The sequence below is a fragment of the Hippopotamus amphibius genome, chromosome 5 (assembly GCF_030028045.1).
Source record: "Hippopotamus amphibius kiboko isolate mHipAmp2 chromosome 5, mHipAmp2.hap2, whole genome shotgun sequence".
NCBI lineage: Eukaryota > Metazoa > Chordata > Mammalia > Artiodactyla > Hippopotamidae > Hippopotamus > Hippopotamus amphibius.
Genome location: NC_080190.1, coordinates 37,234,809 through 37,249,453, shown reverse-complemented (window position 1 = coordinate 37,249,453; position 14,645 = coordinate 37,234,809). Strand labels below are relative to the sequence as shown.

At 35.1% G+C, this 14,645-nt stretch overlaps 1 protein-coding gene across 6 annotated transcripts in view; it reads left to right on the top strand.

The window, feature by feature from the left end:
* PCGF5 (polycomb group ring finger 5) overlaps positions 1-13,822 on the top strand; it is a 118,084-nt gene extending 104,262 nt beyond the window's left edge. For 5 of the 6 annotated variants that reach the window (XM_057734513.1, XM_057734514.1, XM_057734515.1 and 2 more), the window contains 2 exons: positions 1,762-1,821; positions 8,098-13,822. In XM_057734513.1, coding sequence (XP_057590496.1) covers positions 1,762-1,821; positions 8,098-8,145 — 108 coding nt within the window. In that variant the 3' untranslated portion in view covers positions 8,146-13,822. The remainder of the gene's footprint in view (positions 1-1,761; positions 1,822-8,097) is intronic. The other variant, XM_057734516.1, reaches the window with a different exon arrangement.
* The last annotated feature ends 823 nt before the right edge of the window (positions 13,823-14,645 follow it).

Genomic DNA, 14,645 nt, shown 5'->3' with positions numbered 1-14,645 from the left:
GCAGCTGTTTCCTCCCAGTTGTATCCTGCTGCCTAGTTTTGCCTCAGTTTTTTGATCTTAAAAATTGGGGTAATAATACCTATCTTGAAAAATTTTAGTAAGAATTAATGAAATATTATATAATAAAGTACATAGCAGAGTGCCAGACATAATAAATGTTATTTCATTAATAGTTTATGTATGTTTGCTTCCATTATTATTATAATTCTCTCCTCCTACACTTAGTCTCATGTCTGCAAGCTGACTGTTAATATCTCTGTCTCTTCAGCCTCAGCTTTCAGTGTGAACTCACGTTCTTCCTGCTTACCTTTCCTTGGGTAGGTTGAGCACCTACTCTCCGGACTCCCCCTTTTCCCAGATAATCCTGGTTGGTTTTTTATCTCTTCCAGCAACTCCTGCCAGTCCCTTCCTAAAGTTACTGCACCACGTTTGTCTTGCTTTGCTTTCTTTGCATTACCAAGCAATTTTAGGAAAAGCAAACATCTACCTTGACTGATACCAAAGGGATTAATAGGGGAAAAAAAAATGTAGTGAAATTTGCCTCTTTCTACCCTCTTTACTGTTAAATGCCATTTGGGACTTGCATAGTTAGGCAAAGTCTGATAGGCCAGAGTGTGGGCAGTCTTCAGAGAGAGGGGGGAAGGAAGGTGGCCAAGCATAGCAGTGCTGGGCGTGTCGTACAGCATGTTGATGAGCCCTGTACAGAAATTCAAGGACTAACTACTAGGGAGGAAATTGCCAAAGTCTTTTAGGAAATGGAAAATATCTAAACTTTTATTTTAAAAGCTACCAATGTATTTGTTTTAATAATTGCTTACTGAAATATTCTTTCAAAGTATATTTTAAAAATCTGCCCTGGGATATTATGTTCATTGTGGTTAATTTATACCTCACATATTTCTTAATCTTTTCTTTTTCCATTTTGAAGAGGCATGCAGTGTTGAATTCACATGTGCATAATTTTAAAGTTTTTATGTTTCATAATTCCATTATAGTTAAAATATATATGCTTAATAATTGTTCTGCATAATACTGAAAAGTCAAGATTTGGGAATGATTTTTTTAATATGAATGGTTAACTGTTAAAAGATAGTGGATTTAGAAATGAATCTACTCACTAGTTTAAAACTGTGTTCATTCATTGATTTACTCATAAAACTTTTTTTGAGTGGCTGTTGTGTGCCAGTTCTGTGCCTTAGCTGTTAAGGTTACAAATATGAATAAGATTCAGACTCAAAGAGCTCACAGTCTAATACTATTAAAACAGTTATGGAGACTAAGTCTAATCTGAGGAAGATAAAGAACCTAATCCAAAACAGAAACTGAACCCCTTACAGACTAAGACAAGTTCCCTGCCCCTCACAGAGCTCTGAGATTCTTGAACAGTGTTACTTTTAGGGTGGTTGAAGAGGAGATCTAGGAGAGATTAATCACAGGAAGAAAGAGGGCGCCCCTCCTGGATTGAGAAGGTGAGGGTTTTTTCGGGAGTTTAGTATTTGAAGAAGAGATGGAAAGGATAAGTCACCATCTTGGTAAATATTAGCAGAATATTAACAAAACTCACATTTAGAGACTAAAATTATTTCAAGCTAAAACTTACCAGTCACTAAGTTATTAAAGTCTTTTTCCAAAAACAACTACCATATTTTGGAAAGTGTTTACTTAAAATTAATCATGTTGACTCATGTTTGACGTTAAAATATTTTAAATATGTATCCAGTTGTGGATGCCTCTTATCTGATGAGTTCATCTCCTCCGCAGTTTCGGTGTCTGAACTGCTCAGCTTCGCAAGTCTGCCCTCAGGATGGCCCTTTGTATCAGGTAAGAGGCACTCACGACGGTACATATGACCCTAATGATGCCTGCCGCTACCCAGGTGACTGCTTTCACCCCAAACTCAAGTTCCTAAGACATGTAACTTCGCATAACTGACTTCTTTGAGCTACAAAACTTCATCTTCTCAACTTATGTCCCCAAAGTTTCCCATTATTCTAGTTTTCTTGAATTATCTATTTAATTTTACCAAACTAAAAATGAAATTATAAATGTTAAGGCCATTATTTATGCATCAGGGATTTTTAATTATTACCAGTTTCAGCCCATGAGAAATCTCTGCTCCATATTGGATCTCTGCTCTGTACTTACTTCTTTGTGTGTATGTTTTTTAAATCAGTCATTCACCCACAAATGAAAGATAAAATGCCAGATTAGGTGAAGCTAAATAACAGCAGCAGCTAAATGCAGTTGTGAGCTTGCTTACTAGGCCCTGCCCTAAGAACTGTACTGGAGTTACCTCTTCTAGCACAGAAATGATAGTGAACTGCTTTAGGAATGCACTGAGAAAATGGGAACATGCCTCTGAGGAAAGTTTATCGAATATAAGTACATTTTAAAAATTTGGAAAACAGAAGAGACTAAGTTTAGTATAGTAAGGATTACTGTTGAGAACAGAGATGATCTAATTGACCTTAATCCATGGATTAATCATAGCATTTCTTAAAAATCTCCATTCTTCTTTTATCCCAGAAATTAGTCTTCATCATTATTTCCTTGGAGCCAAGAAAGGAGAATTGTAATCATACAACAAACTTAACTAGCAGACCTACCTCTGATGTTGCAGTTTTAGGGCCGGGACAAATAAATATATGTTAACTATTTAAAGAACCATTTCAAATAAAAAATGTTAAATTAGCAGTTTATCTAGAATTTCCCTCAGTCTCATTGTCAGTGCTGTGATCATGGAAATCCCCATACTGTCATTAAAATGTGTGTTTCTAAATACACATTGGTTAAGTCCTATTTTTTGTTTTGTTTTGGTTTGGTTTTTAGTAATGTAGTAAGCAAATTTAGCAACTATAAAGGCTGGGAGGAAAATCATTTAGAGGAAAAAAAATCATCCTTCTTACATTATGCAGTTAAGGGTGAAAGGTGAGAAAACAATTTAACTGAGCTGGTGAGATTTGTGTATATGTTTCGGCTGATTTTAGCTTCACAGCTATTTTGGGATGAATTGTAGTGGTGCTCCTGCCTTTAGTTATAATTCATACATACATGGCTTTTTGCTTTTACTTTTGGCACTCTTGTCTATTTCCTGAGAAATACAGATATTCTTAAACTCTGATCTAAAGTTTTAGAGAACTAGAATAAGACCAAATTTTCAAAAATCCATACACATTTCCTTTTCTTTCTTCAACACTTCATTATAGAGTGTAGTCCTGTCAGAAAGTTGAACTTGTAATTAACAGGATGCATCTTTAGCCAAAAATCACCTAGAAAACTTCAAGGAAAAAATTATCACTATTTTATTATAAGAAAATATTATATGTGTAGCTTTATACTATTAAATTTTTTAATTTTGTGAAAATTTCATGAAATAGACAGTTTTCTAGGAAAATAATAGTGGACTAACATTCACCCAAGAAGAAAATGTGAATCACTAAATTATGAAAAACATTAAAAAAAATTAAAGAATTACTTCTTCAAAGGATACCTAAATATAAAACTACTTTTAATCGTCACAGTTCTCTCAAATTTTCAGGGAATAGACCATTCCCATTCTAAATTGTTCTAAGTCATTGAAAAAGATGGAATTTTTCCAAATTCATTTTGCAGAGGTAACATAATCATGAAAGCAGAAACTGACAGAGAACCCCCAATTAGAAAATGAGTATCAAATCTCATTTTGAATATAGAAACACAGATGATAAATAACATACTAAATATATTAAAACAATATGCTGGAAGAATAATAAACCAAGGCCAAATAATAGTAGTATCAGAAATGCAAGAATGACTTAATGCTGGGGGGAGGGAAATTATGTATATATCTTAGAAACACTAAGTGAAATAAATATTAGTAGATCCTGAAGAGGGATTTGATAAAAATTCGATGTTAAGTCCTAATTTTTCCTACAAGCTTCTCACTTTGGAAATTTTCAAGACAACAAAAAGGTTGACATAATACAAAGGAATATCCTTTACTTTTACTTAGATTTACCAATTACCATTTTTCTACCTTTTTTGCCCCCTCTTTCCCTTTCTTCCTCTTCTCCTCTCCTTATCTTGTTAATCTCTTTATAAATCTCTTATTGCTTTATGGAGCCGCTTGAAATTAAATTCCACGTATCATGACAGTTGACCACTAAATACTTCAGCATATGTTTCCTAAGATCAAAGACCTTGTCATATATAACCACAATACCACTTTGTGCACAAGAAATTTAGTATATTAAATATTATAGTGACATTAGTTCTTCCCATAATTAAATTATAAAGTTTAATATAGTTTCAAACACATTTTTACCAGATTCTTGTTTAACTTGACAAAGTCATTCTAAAGTTCCTCGGGAAATATAGCTTGGTGCTTCTGGTCCGTCACCTTTTTAGAGTAATCACAGGGCACATGCATGGCCACATACTGAAATGTATTTTAAAGCTGAAATAATTAAAATCGGGTACTAACTTAAACATAGACATGTGAATAAAAAGAATAGCTCAGGAACATGAATCTATAGAGTATTTCACATTAGTGGAGGGTAAAAAGATTCATTCACAGATATCTGTTGAGCACTTAATTATGCACGGGGCAACCTTTTAGGCCCTGGGAACACAGAAGTAAAAAGTGAAAAAAATTTCATTTCCCTCATGGAGCCTGAACTCTTAACGACGATAACAGATGAAAAATAAATGTGTAAAATTTATAGTGTTAGAAGAAAAATTAAAGTAGATAAATAGAATATTTTAGATAAGATAGCCAAAGGAAGACCTCTTTGAGATGGTGATTTTTGATCCAAAACAAGTGGGAGTAATAGCTGTGTGTCTGTCTGGGGTAGGGCCCTCCAGGTCAAGGGCACACAGTGCAGAGACCTAGAGGCGTGATCATGTCCGGTGGTTTGAGGGCTGCAAGGTGGCCAAGGGCCTGGAGCAGAGACAGTAGTTGGCAGGGGAATCGGGGTACTTGGAGCGTATGCACTGGGATAGGATGTGATCTGGTAGGGTTTGTTTTCAGTTAATTGTACTGAGACTTTTGGTGGTGGTCATGGCGGGGGTGGGGAGGGATTCAATCCATAGCTCACATTATATGTGTTTTTCATGGCTAAAATGGTACCAGCAAAGATCAGGAAGAAAACATAGGTAACTAATCTCAGAGTGAGACTGGCCTTTCTCATTGTACATGTAAAAGGAAAAAAAAACAAAAAACAAAAAACCAAGTTGACTACTAATACTGAAAAGTACATGGCAAAAATACCGTAAATAAGAAATATTTGCAATATATGACAGAAAGATTTGCTGTCCTTAATACATAAAGAATCCATACAAATCTCTAGGACAGCGTTCACCTTTCCACAGAAGAATGAACTAAAGACATGATAAGGCAAATCACAAAAGAAGGAAACACAACTGGATAGTAAGCACATAAAGGTGGTTAACTTATTTAGAAGTCAAGAAATGAAAGAAGAAATAAAATACTATTTTATGCTTATTAAATTTCCAAATTAAGAGTGAGGAAAGGGGTAGTACTCATTATTGATGAGGCTATTGAAGAATGAGCACTCATATTTCTTTGAGAAATGTAAAAATAGAACAACTTTCTTGAAGTCCAGTGTGACAGTATTTACCAAAAAGACTTTTAAAATGCTCATGCTGTCTGAATCAGCAGTCCTACTTCTAGGAACCAACCCTGAGGGTGCAGGAGAGGTAGGGTAGGGGGTGGGGAATAGATCATTGTGTCATAGTAAATTTACAATAGCAAAAAAAAATGGAGTTAACTAAAATATGCAATAAAAGACATTGATAATTTATTTCTATAAAGGCATTAAAAATGATCATGTAGGACCATATTAAATACTGTAGAAATAAGTTTATGGAATTTTTTAATGGATAAAATTCTTATATGGACAAAATTATTTACCAAATATGTGTAGCATGAGTCCAGCTTTGAAAAGAAAAATAATGTAGACAGAAAGACTAGATGGATGTCATTAAAATGATCATGGTGGTTATCTTTGAATGATGGGATTTAAATGATTTTCCTTTTTTCTTGGTGGTCTTCTGTATTTTCTAAATCTAAAACCAGGTTACTTTTATGCTAAGTAATTTATTTTTTAAGAAAAATAGTACATCAACCAGTCAGTTTTTGTCATTTTCTAAAATTATCACATCTGAAATACATATTATACTTTGGAAGTATGTATTCTTTTAGTAAATGATGAGACTGAGCACTGGCAACTCTCTGCTCAGTAAAGTCCCGTAACACTAAGAGGAGTGACAGGCCACATTTCATTGTAGTGCATGCAGTGCCATTTTACTGCAGAAGGCAAAACTGAAACACATAGAACTTAAAGTATACCTTAACCATTTCCAGTTTTGTAACACCAGTAATTCTTAAACTTCATGTTGTCATAGGACACACACACACACATACAAATGGTTACTTGGAGGAGAAGACAAAACCATTTTCAGCCAAAAACTGAGAAAATCCCAACCACTGACAGCCAAGCCATTTTACTTCCCTCTCTTCCTTCATCCTAATAGAACTAGTTATGGATTCTTCTGTACATGATTAATGGATTTTTGAATGAGTGAATTATTTGCAGAAAGTGTGCAGACTCAGCAGAGTCAGGAATGGAAAGCAAAGCTAGAAAGGTTATTGTAATGAGAGGCAAGCTGTGGGTTGGGTCAGGTAGGATGGGAAGTAGTCAAGTTAGGGTAGTACGATGTCTAGGTAGCAGTCTCCAAATCTGCCTGAACTTCAGAAAACCCAGGGAGTTTTGTAAAATGCAGATTTCTGTATCTCACTCACAGATATTGTGATTCAGAGGGAACAGAATAAAGTTTAAATAAAAACAAGTAAGCAGAATTTAACCACAGTAGATTTAGACCATGGAAACCCTGAGAGACTGTGAGTTTTACCCCAGCCCTGAGAAAACTGTAGGGCATCACCTTACTTCTTCAGCTAGGAACAGCAAGATCTAGGAATTTTCATTCCTTCAGTCCCACCCTGAGCTGAATGGTGAGAGAGACTTCCCAGGATGTAGCATAGCAGTGATACCTACAGAAACAGTCATTTTTAGGGTTATGGAATCTCAGTCTACCACTTTCGTCTGTAGGAAAGAAGACGGTTCTCTGCATGGGATTTTTGCATTCACCTACACAGAGACAAGGGCGGGGAACAAGTCAGTGGCCATCTCAGCCCTTTTTTGGTTTCATAAAAGTAGCTCCTAGAAATTTCATTCTTAAAATGGGAAATTGCAGCTTTAAGAAAACCATTGGTTCTTCAGATGCTTTCTCACTTTGTGATGTTTGAGTTCTATATGATATGGCAAAACAGAGGGTAGAAAAGACGCAGAAGTAGCAGTGTGGTTTTTACCGCCGGAAGCTGTTTCCTCTGTAGTGCTGCATGTTGATGTATGACACTTTCCCTACATAGAGCAACCCGAAGGCCAGTCTGAACCATTCAATTATACAATAGTCAAATCCAAATATTTACTAGTATCAACTGTTGAAAGGAGGCAGTAACCTAAGTGTTTCACCTAGCAATTAGTTACTTGTTTTTCAACATTTTTTAAATGACCATTAAATTTTAAATGCTAAAAAGAAAAAAAGTGTCAGACTTACATAAAATGTGTGACTTGTAAACTACCCCAGTTTCCTAGATTCATAGCAGGAGGTCTCTCTTAATTTGTGACTCAGTGGGATCTCACAAACAGCAGCTCTAATGGAGTGCAGCCTGTGGGCTTGCCGTGTTCAGCCCCACAGGTGAATGAGTGAATGCAGGTGAGAGCTTTCCATCCTCCCCAGGCCCTGCCTCACCCCAGGTGTTAACATTAGTACTGTTCACATATGCAACCAGTATGACATCAACAGGCCTTCAAACTTGACCTTTGTTGCAAATTATGGAAAGCTTGACTGATTCTAGAAAATAATAGCAGTTTAAAAATATAAACTCTTAATGATAATTACAATCTCAATTGTCATAATCACCAGTACCAGGAAATATTGTAAATTATAATTGCACATTCTTTAAGTCTTTTATGTATAATCTATATTGTTTTTATATCAACACAGTCTTATTCATCTTCTGTTTTTATTTTATAGTCATACCCCATGGTATTGCAGTATCGACCAAGAATCGATTTTGGTTAGACCAAGGGGCCTAGATCCCACTGAGTGAATCCTGCAGCTACGTGTTTACTCATCAACATTGCACAGTGAACCGTGTGTGGACTAGAGGGACACAACCAGACTTTCAGCATGCGAATAAGGCCATTGTCTGTCTCTAAATTGTCAGTTGCATCTATGTTGTTTCTATTAAGAGCAAACCAAGTGCCATTCTGCTACTGAACCATCTGCGTAAGGTATCTGTGCTGTCTCACAGTGTACAAGTCATGGTTGAAATCAGTTAGGTGTGCAGCCGTGATTCAGCCTTCTGAATATTTTGCTTGCCTGTTCCAAGATTGTTCTAATGTTTGATTACACTAGTAATAGGGCTCAATCTCTGTGGTGTTGCAGTTTTCACATACTTACTATTTGATTAATTCTTGTTTAAATAGAGTACTGTACAAGGAACTAATAATTATTATATCTTGAAATTATTTTGTATGGGAAATATATTTAGAAAAGTGGTCTTTGAGCCACTGTCCTGTTCTCAGTAAGCTTTTTGTGTGCAAAATAGTTCACTCTTGAGTGTGCAAGTCCTTTTGGGAAGAATTCCAATTGTTCTTTACATTAGAGCACATTATAATTGTAGGCGTTTTGAGTCATCTGTCTGTGTAGTCTACCAGTCATCCAGGGAGGGCCTGTTCACCCTCCAGAAAACGTATGTGACTTCTTGGAGAGCTGACGTGAGATTCACAACCATTTGAAATGCTGGCAGCTGATCACATTTACTTCTGACAAAATTAATGTGTAAGTGAGGTTAATCTCTCATAATGCCTTATGACGAGCGGGTGCTGCTTCCTGAAGCGTCATTGCCGTCGTGTAGCCCACTTCATGTGCACATCATTATATTGTGGCTCTTATTTAACGAGTACACTGTTTCCCTTTTTCAGTTGGCCTTAGGTGTGTGTCATTGTGGCATGCAGAAGGTTATGATGATTTAAGCATTAGGATATTTAGAGCAGATAACATTAGCTGTTTTATGGATTTTAAAAATCTCAAAGCAATTGTAGATTAAAACTGTTGCTAACCTGTCACATTTCCAAACCATATGCACAAAATAGAACAAATGCAGTGTCGTAGGTAAATATGCTAACCAGAATTAATGGTTTGAGGATATTTCATTTTAGGTCCTGTAGTAATCAGGAAGAAATGGGATTGTTGTTTTATACATAAGTTCTTTAAGGTCAGAGCTAGGATAATGTCCTGGATTTTGCAGTTTTGTTAAGTCTTCCATTCATTTTGAGATAAGTCTACAAGTCTTGTTACCTTAAATTATATGAAGAACTTCATTTTAAACCTGTTAACATTTACTTCTTTCCCATAAACTTCTTTGGAAATTGTTTTACTAATTGCTTTGAAACAAAGTTAACCTCTGAAACTTAGGAAACAGTCTTGAAAGTTAGGAAAAATATTTGTTCTAGAAATCTGACATGAGCACAATCTGTGTGTGACACACAGTTTTATACTGTATACATAGTAGACGTGCTGCATTTTCAGGTAAAATGTATCACAGGGTCACGCCTTCTGAATCTCAAAATGCTTCTTAGGAATAAAACAGTGTACGACTAAGAAACACATACAAAATACAGCTAAATCTTGATGCATTTCACAATATAAAAAGCTGAAACTTCATAACTATCTTTTCCTTATACCTTTGTTTCAAGTCAAAAAGTCTAAAGTTTTCTGTTGTTTTTAGCCTGACTTTTGTGAGAAAGGTTATGGCAAAATTTTTAAAATTTCCTTTTGTTAGATTGTGTTTGTGCTTGGAAGGGCTCACAAACAGAATTTAAAAGGCAGATTTTTGTTAACTCTTTAAAAATGGTTGCAACAGATCATTACACTAAACCAAAAACTGAATTTACTCTTCAGCTACAGAAGTTATTTCTCTCTGCTGTCAATTGCAGTTCCCTGATATCCCTAAGAAATTTTTAGATTTCTTATAAACTTGTCACATCTAGGTCAGTGATTACTTATGGAAGTTGATTTTAATTAACTCAAAATGAATTGCGAGTGCATTTTAAAAACCACAAACGAGACCTGGATGTTTTTGGGTCCCCAGCCAAAACTTACAGCCTTAAGTGAGTTTATACATGATCTCTTCAAATTTGGCCTGTTGCCTCATCTTATGTGATGTCACTATTTTCCAAGGAAAAATATAGGAAGCAATTATGGAATTGAGAATAGTTTTATATAAAATTATTTAATGTTAATGTATTAACATTTTTTGAAATACAATAGAATATGTGCCAAAACATGTGAAAACTTTGCATAAAGAAGGGCATCAGTTATATGGGGAAAGGTACACATTTTATGATGGTCCTGAGTAATGTGGTATTGCTATTAGAACCACAGACTTCTTCAGATATTCAACTCTGGTTTTCTAAGTATGGGACTACTTTCATGTCTAGTAATACACTAATCCCTAGTCAATTATCCCCTGAGTCAGGTTGTGGAATTTGTAAGAGACCCCGTATAGAAAAAATATACAGGCAAAAATAGACAGGTGGTTAGTTTTATGAACTTGGGATACTATTAACCTCTTCATACAAATAGCCTGTAGGAATAATCATCTGAATATGCAAAATTGGAGAATAAAACTAAATTAAGGTTTTCTTTAATCTCTTGTTTCTTAAGCAACAAACTGAAAGAACTTTACAAAATCTTTTATGGACGTAATCTGTTTTCTCTGCTTGAGATATCATAGATGTACAAGGGTCAAGGAACCTTGGAGCTAAAGAAGGCCTGGGCTTTATAGACATCACTTTAACTGAAGTAATCATATTAGTAGTTAATAGAAAAATCCAAATATGGCCCTTTCTCCAGATTAACAAAATAGTTTTAAGTATTAAAAAAAAAAGATAAACTAAAAGGTTCACTGATGAGGTAATATTAGGTCATTCAGTCTGGGGTCCAGATAACTTGGGTGATGTCTTTTAACCACTTTTAGAAAAGTATATTTCTTTATTCATGAAAAAATCTGTCCCATATTAATATGCCACATTTTATAAATGTAATGAGTTTGCTCAACTATATGTAACCTAAATTAAAATGATTCTTTAAGGGAAAAAAAGTATGTTATATAATATTGTGAACTGTTTAGCTTTATTGAACTATTTAAGAGAAAGTGCCTCATTGCTAAAGTGCATTTCTGTTTTAGATTTACTGCATAAATTTTGAGTTTCCTGTCCCTGTCTCTTATCAATGGTTTTGTATCTAAATAGGCTCTTGTAAGTTAGAGTAATCTCTTTTTTGAAAGATTTTCATAAGAAAATAGATATCACCAAAGACATTTTACTGTTAATAACCATGTTAGAGAGACAGTTTTAACTGTTTGGAGGTTGGAAATTTTTAGACTGCAATTTACTTTTATATAATTAGGCAATAACCTTGAGTAATTGCTAAAATATCACCAAAGAAAGGCTTTAAACTTAATTTTCATGGTAAGATCAATCAAATGCAGGTTTTTCTTGCAATAATCAGAACATACTTCCTTTCAGCTACGTATCTTGTTTTTCTAGCACCATCTGACAGATCTTAGGAAATCCTCAAAGGTGAAAAAGAGATTAACACAACAAATAGCCTCCCTCTGGATGAAAAGTGGGAGAAATACATACTTCGAAAAGAAAATTGAAATTGAGATTTTAAATTCTAATTTGAGAAGCTTTTTGTTCCATGGAGGTGATATAGACTAAAATTTTGCTCATTTAGTTCCTAGGTTCTTAGTAATATGAGAAGTTTTATTAAAGACAGACTTTGGTAAAATTGCAGACATGCTTAGTTGTGTAGAAAACAGTACATTCTATCGGACTCATGGAAGTAAATGCTCTTTCTGTATCTGAAAGCAAAATTTTCCTAAAGGCCTGTGGTTTTTTTTAAAGTAACTCTTTGTCTTGTTTCTCAGCAATTACTTTGTTTTTAGAATTTAGCCATACAGCCAGATTCGGCAAGATGGGCCCCAGATGAAGAGCATATACATCAGGTTAAGCCCTGTCCTCATACTGATCTTTTGGGGAGCCCATGCTGTGGGTCACCTCAAGTAAAACTCACATAATGAAGTCTTCCTGACAGGCCACTAGGTAAACCTCTTTGGATAGGATAGAGGTGGATGCACTCCATTACACACTCTGGTTTACCGTAAGGAATTTTCCAGCAGGCATGCTTTATACCAGTCAGATACAGATATTGGTTGTGGGAATTACAAAAATGAGTGAGTTTGCCATAACTTTAATTTTCTGGGTTAGAAACATAAAAATGTGAAATGCTATTATTTTGAGATATATACCTATCCCTACAATAAGGAATATAACATGTCTGCCAGATCTGGTTTATAAGAATTGAAAAATATTAAATATACTAGAAACTCAGACCCTTTGGAAGCACAAAATAACCAGCTAGTTCTGGATTTACTTGATATACCTAATTCAGTAGTATTTTGTTGAAAAAAAGTTCAGATTGAAAGTTCATTAAAATGTACTGAAGTATACATTACAGGGTTTTCATAGTATTGTCTTAAAGCAGTGGCATTTTCCCAATAATTTAAAAGTGATTCTCTTCCTAATGTAATGTAGTTTTCACAAGTAGTGTGTTTATTTGCTATCCTTACTGTATTTTCAAATAGAAGTAAAATGCTTGAGCACTTCCTTTTCAGAAAGTTATGAAATTAAACAAAAATAAATTATTTTAAATGCTCTTTAAAATGTGTCCAAATACTTGTTACACCCCTTTTTCTACGATTCAAAACTTGAGTTATTATTCAGAAATGCTTTTTAATTTTAATTATCTTTAAATCTACAATCAGGTGAAACATATTAAATAGTGGGTCCAGTTTTCTTTCCATCTTTCAGAGCTTCATGGAATAAGAAAGCAATCTAGTACAAACTGAAGATTAACTATTTCTGGGCAATGCAGAGGGAGTGAATAGATTATATATCCGTGGACTTCACATTGGTCCAGCAGAGCAGGAGGTTCTGCACTTTAGAAATGGAATGGGATCAGCCTGACGTTGTTTGAGGTTGGTTTCCTTTTGCTGTATTTTTTCGAATGGGGGTGGGGGCCCAAGTGTCCTTATGAAGCTGTGGTCAACGACAAGAGCTTGTGGGGGGAGCACCAGTGTTCTGCTGCGTTCCTGCATCTGGCAAAACAACAGCAAGCACCAGTTTTTAATAGAGTAGCCCTCACACTAAATAAAACCATCATAGGCTATATTGTACAGTTATGTTGCTAATTTCCCTTTGAAATATAAAATATTTTAAGCTTTTCTTTGGGGGGGTCAAAAGTGGTAACATCTTAATACAAATAAAAACCTTTTTGTGGTTGTAAGATTTAGCTTATAAATCATTCAAATTGAAGTGAAAGATTACCAGGTCATTGTTAATGACTCAGTCTATTAAGAATATATGTATTTTTGTAAAGGAAAAGCACTTGTAGATATTTAATCAGTACTATATGTCTGTTTTGCAGAAATAAAATGCTGCTTAGAGATTCTCCTTAAATATTTTTTATTTTTGTGCTCAAATGTATTTTCTGTTGATCTATGGAATGTTGTGTACAAAGCTGTATGGCTGTACTGTTGGGCTAGATACTTTTGTTTTTTAAAATCTGGGCTTAGCCAAGTATATTTGACCATGTTAAAAATAGTATCTTTGTTATTAAAAATTTGATTGCATAATTTATTGTCAGTCATTCTTCATTATCAGTAGTTGCAGATCATAACCTTCATTTAAAAGTTTGCCCTAAGTATTACGGTAGCAAATTTTATGAATATTTGTTGAATATTTGAGATGATAAACATTTTGTAAAGATTTTTGAACTGTTTACTTTTAAGATGGCAGACTGGCCCTCGGATAATACCTGAGGTATACATATACACTTTAGAACAATTTATTTTGTTAATCAAATCCAAATCATCTTTTGAAAGTAATTGAGTACCAAAGAAAGGCTAAGTGGTTTGAAAGACAGACTGCTTTCTTCAGCTAGTTAGATAACAGCTTTGTTTTATTAACACCTTGCCTGGGGAATTCTAGTTGGGCTAAAGGAAGACATTCAAGTCAGACAGTTGCAGTAATTCTGATTCGTATCTCTGCCCCATTGTTACGGTGCCTGAAGCTTTGTCTTAGGTTAGTGATACCATGGAGGTGGCTAGAGAACCCGGGCACTCAGTGAGGTAGGAAAGCAGCATCCTCTGAGCAGAACTCCTTTCACCTTTAGCATCACCCTCGGCATGGCTGTTGCAGAGTAGGAAAGAACTTAGGAGGACTGTGTATGGAAAGTGCTCAAAGTGTAGCTCATTTTACTTTTACCCCATGTCAGCGGCCAGAACAGGGGATGGACTCGGAAGGCTGGAGGATACACCCAAGGAAAAGAGGGAACAGTTTTATGACCTGCTAATCAGTCTCTGCCACACCCCCACTTGAGAACAGGGTCAGTTTACCCAGCTGTTAGTGTTTTGTCAACAAAGGCTCAGCTCTGATCTTTTCACCAGTTTA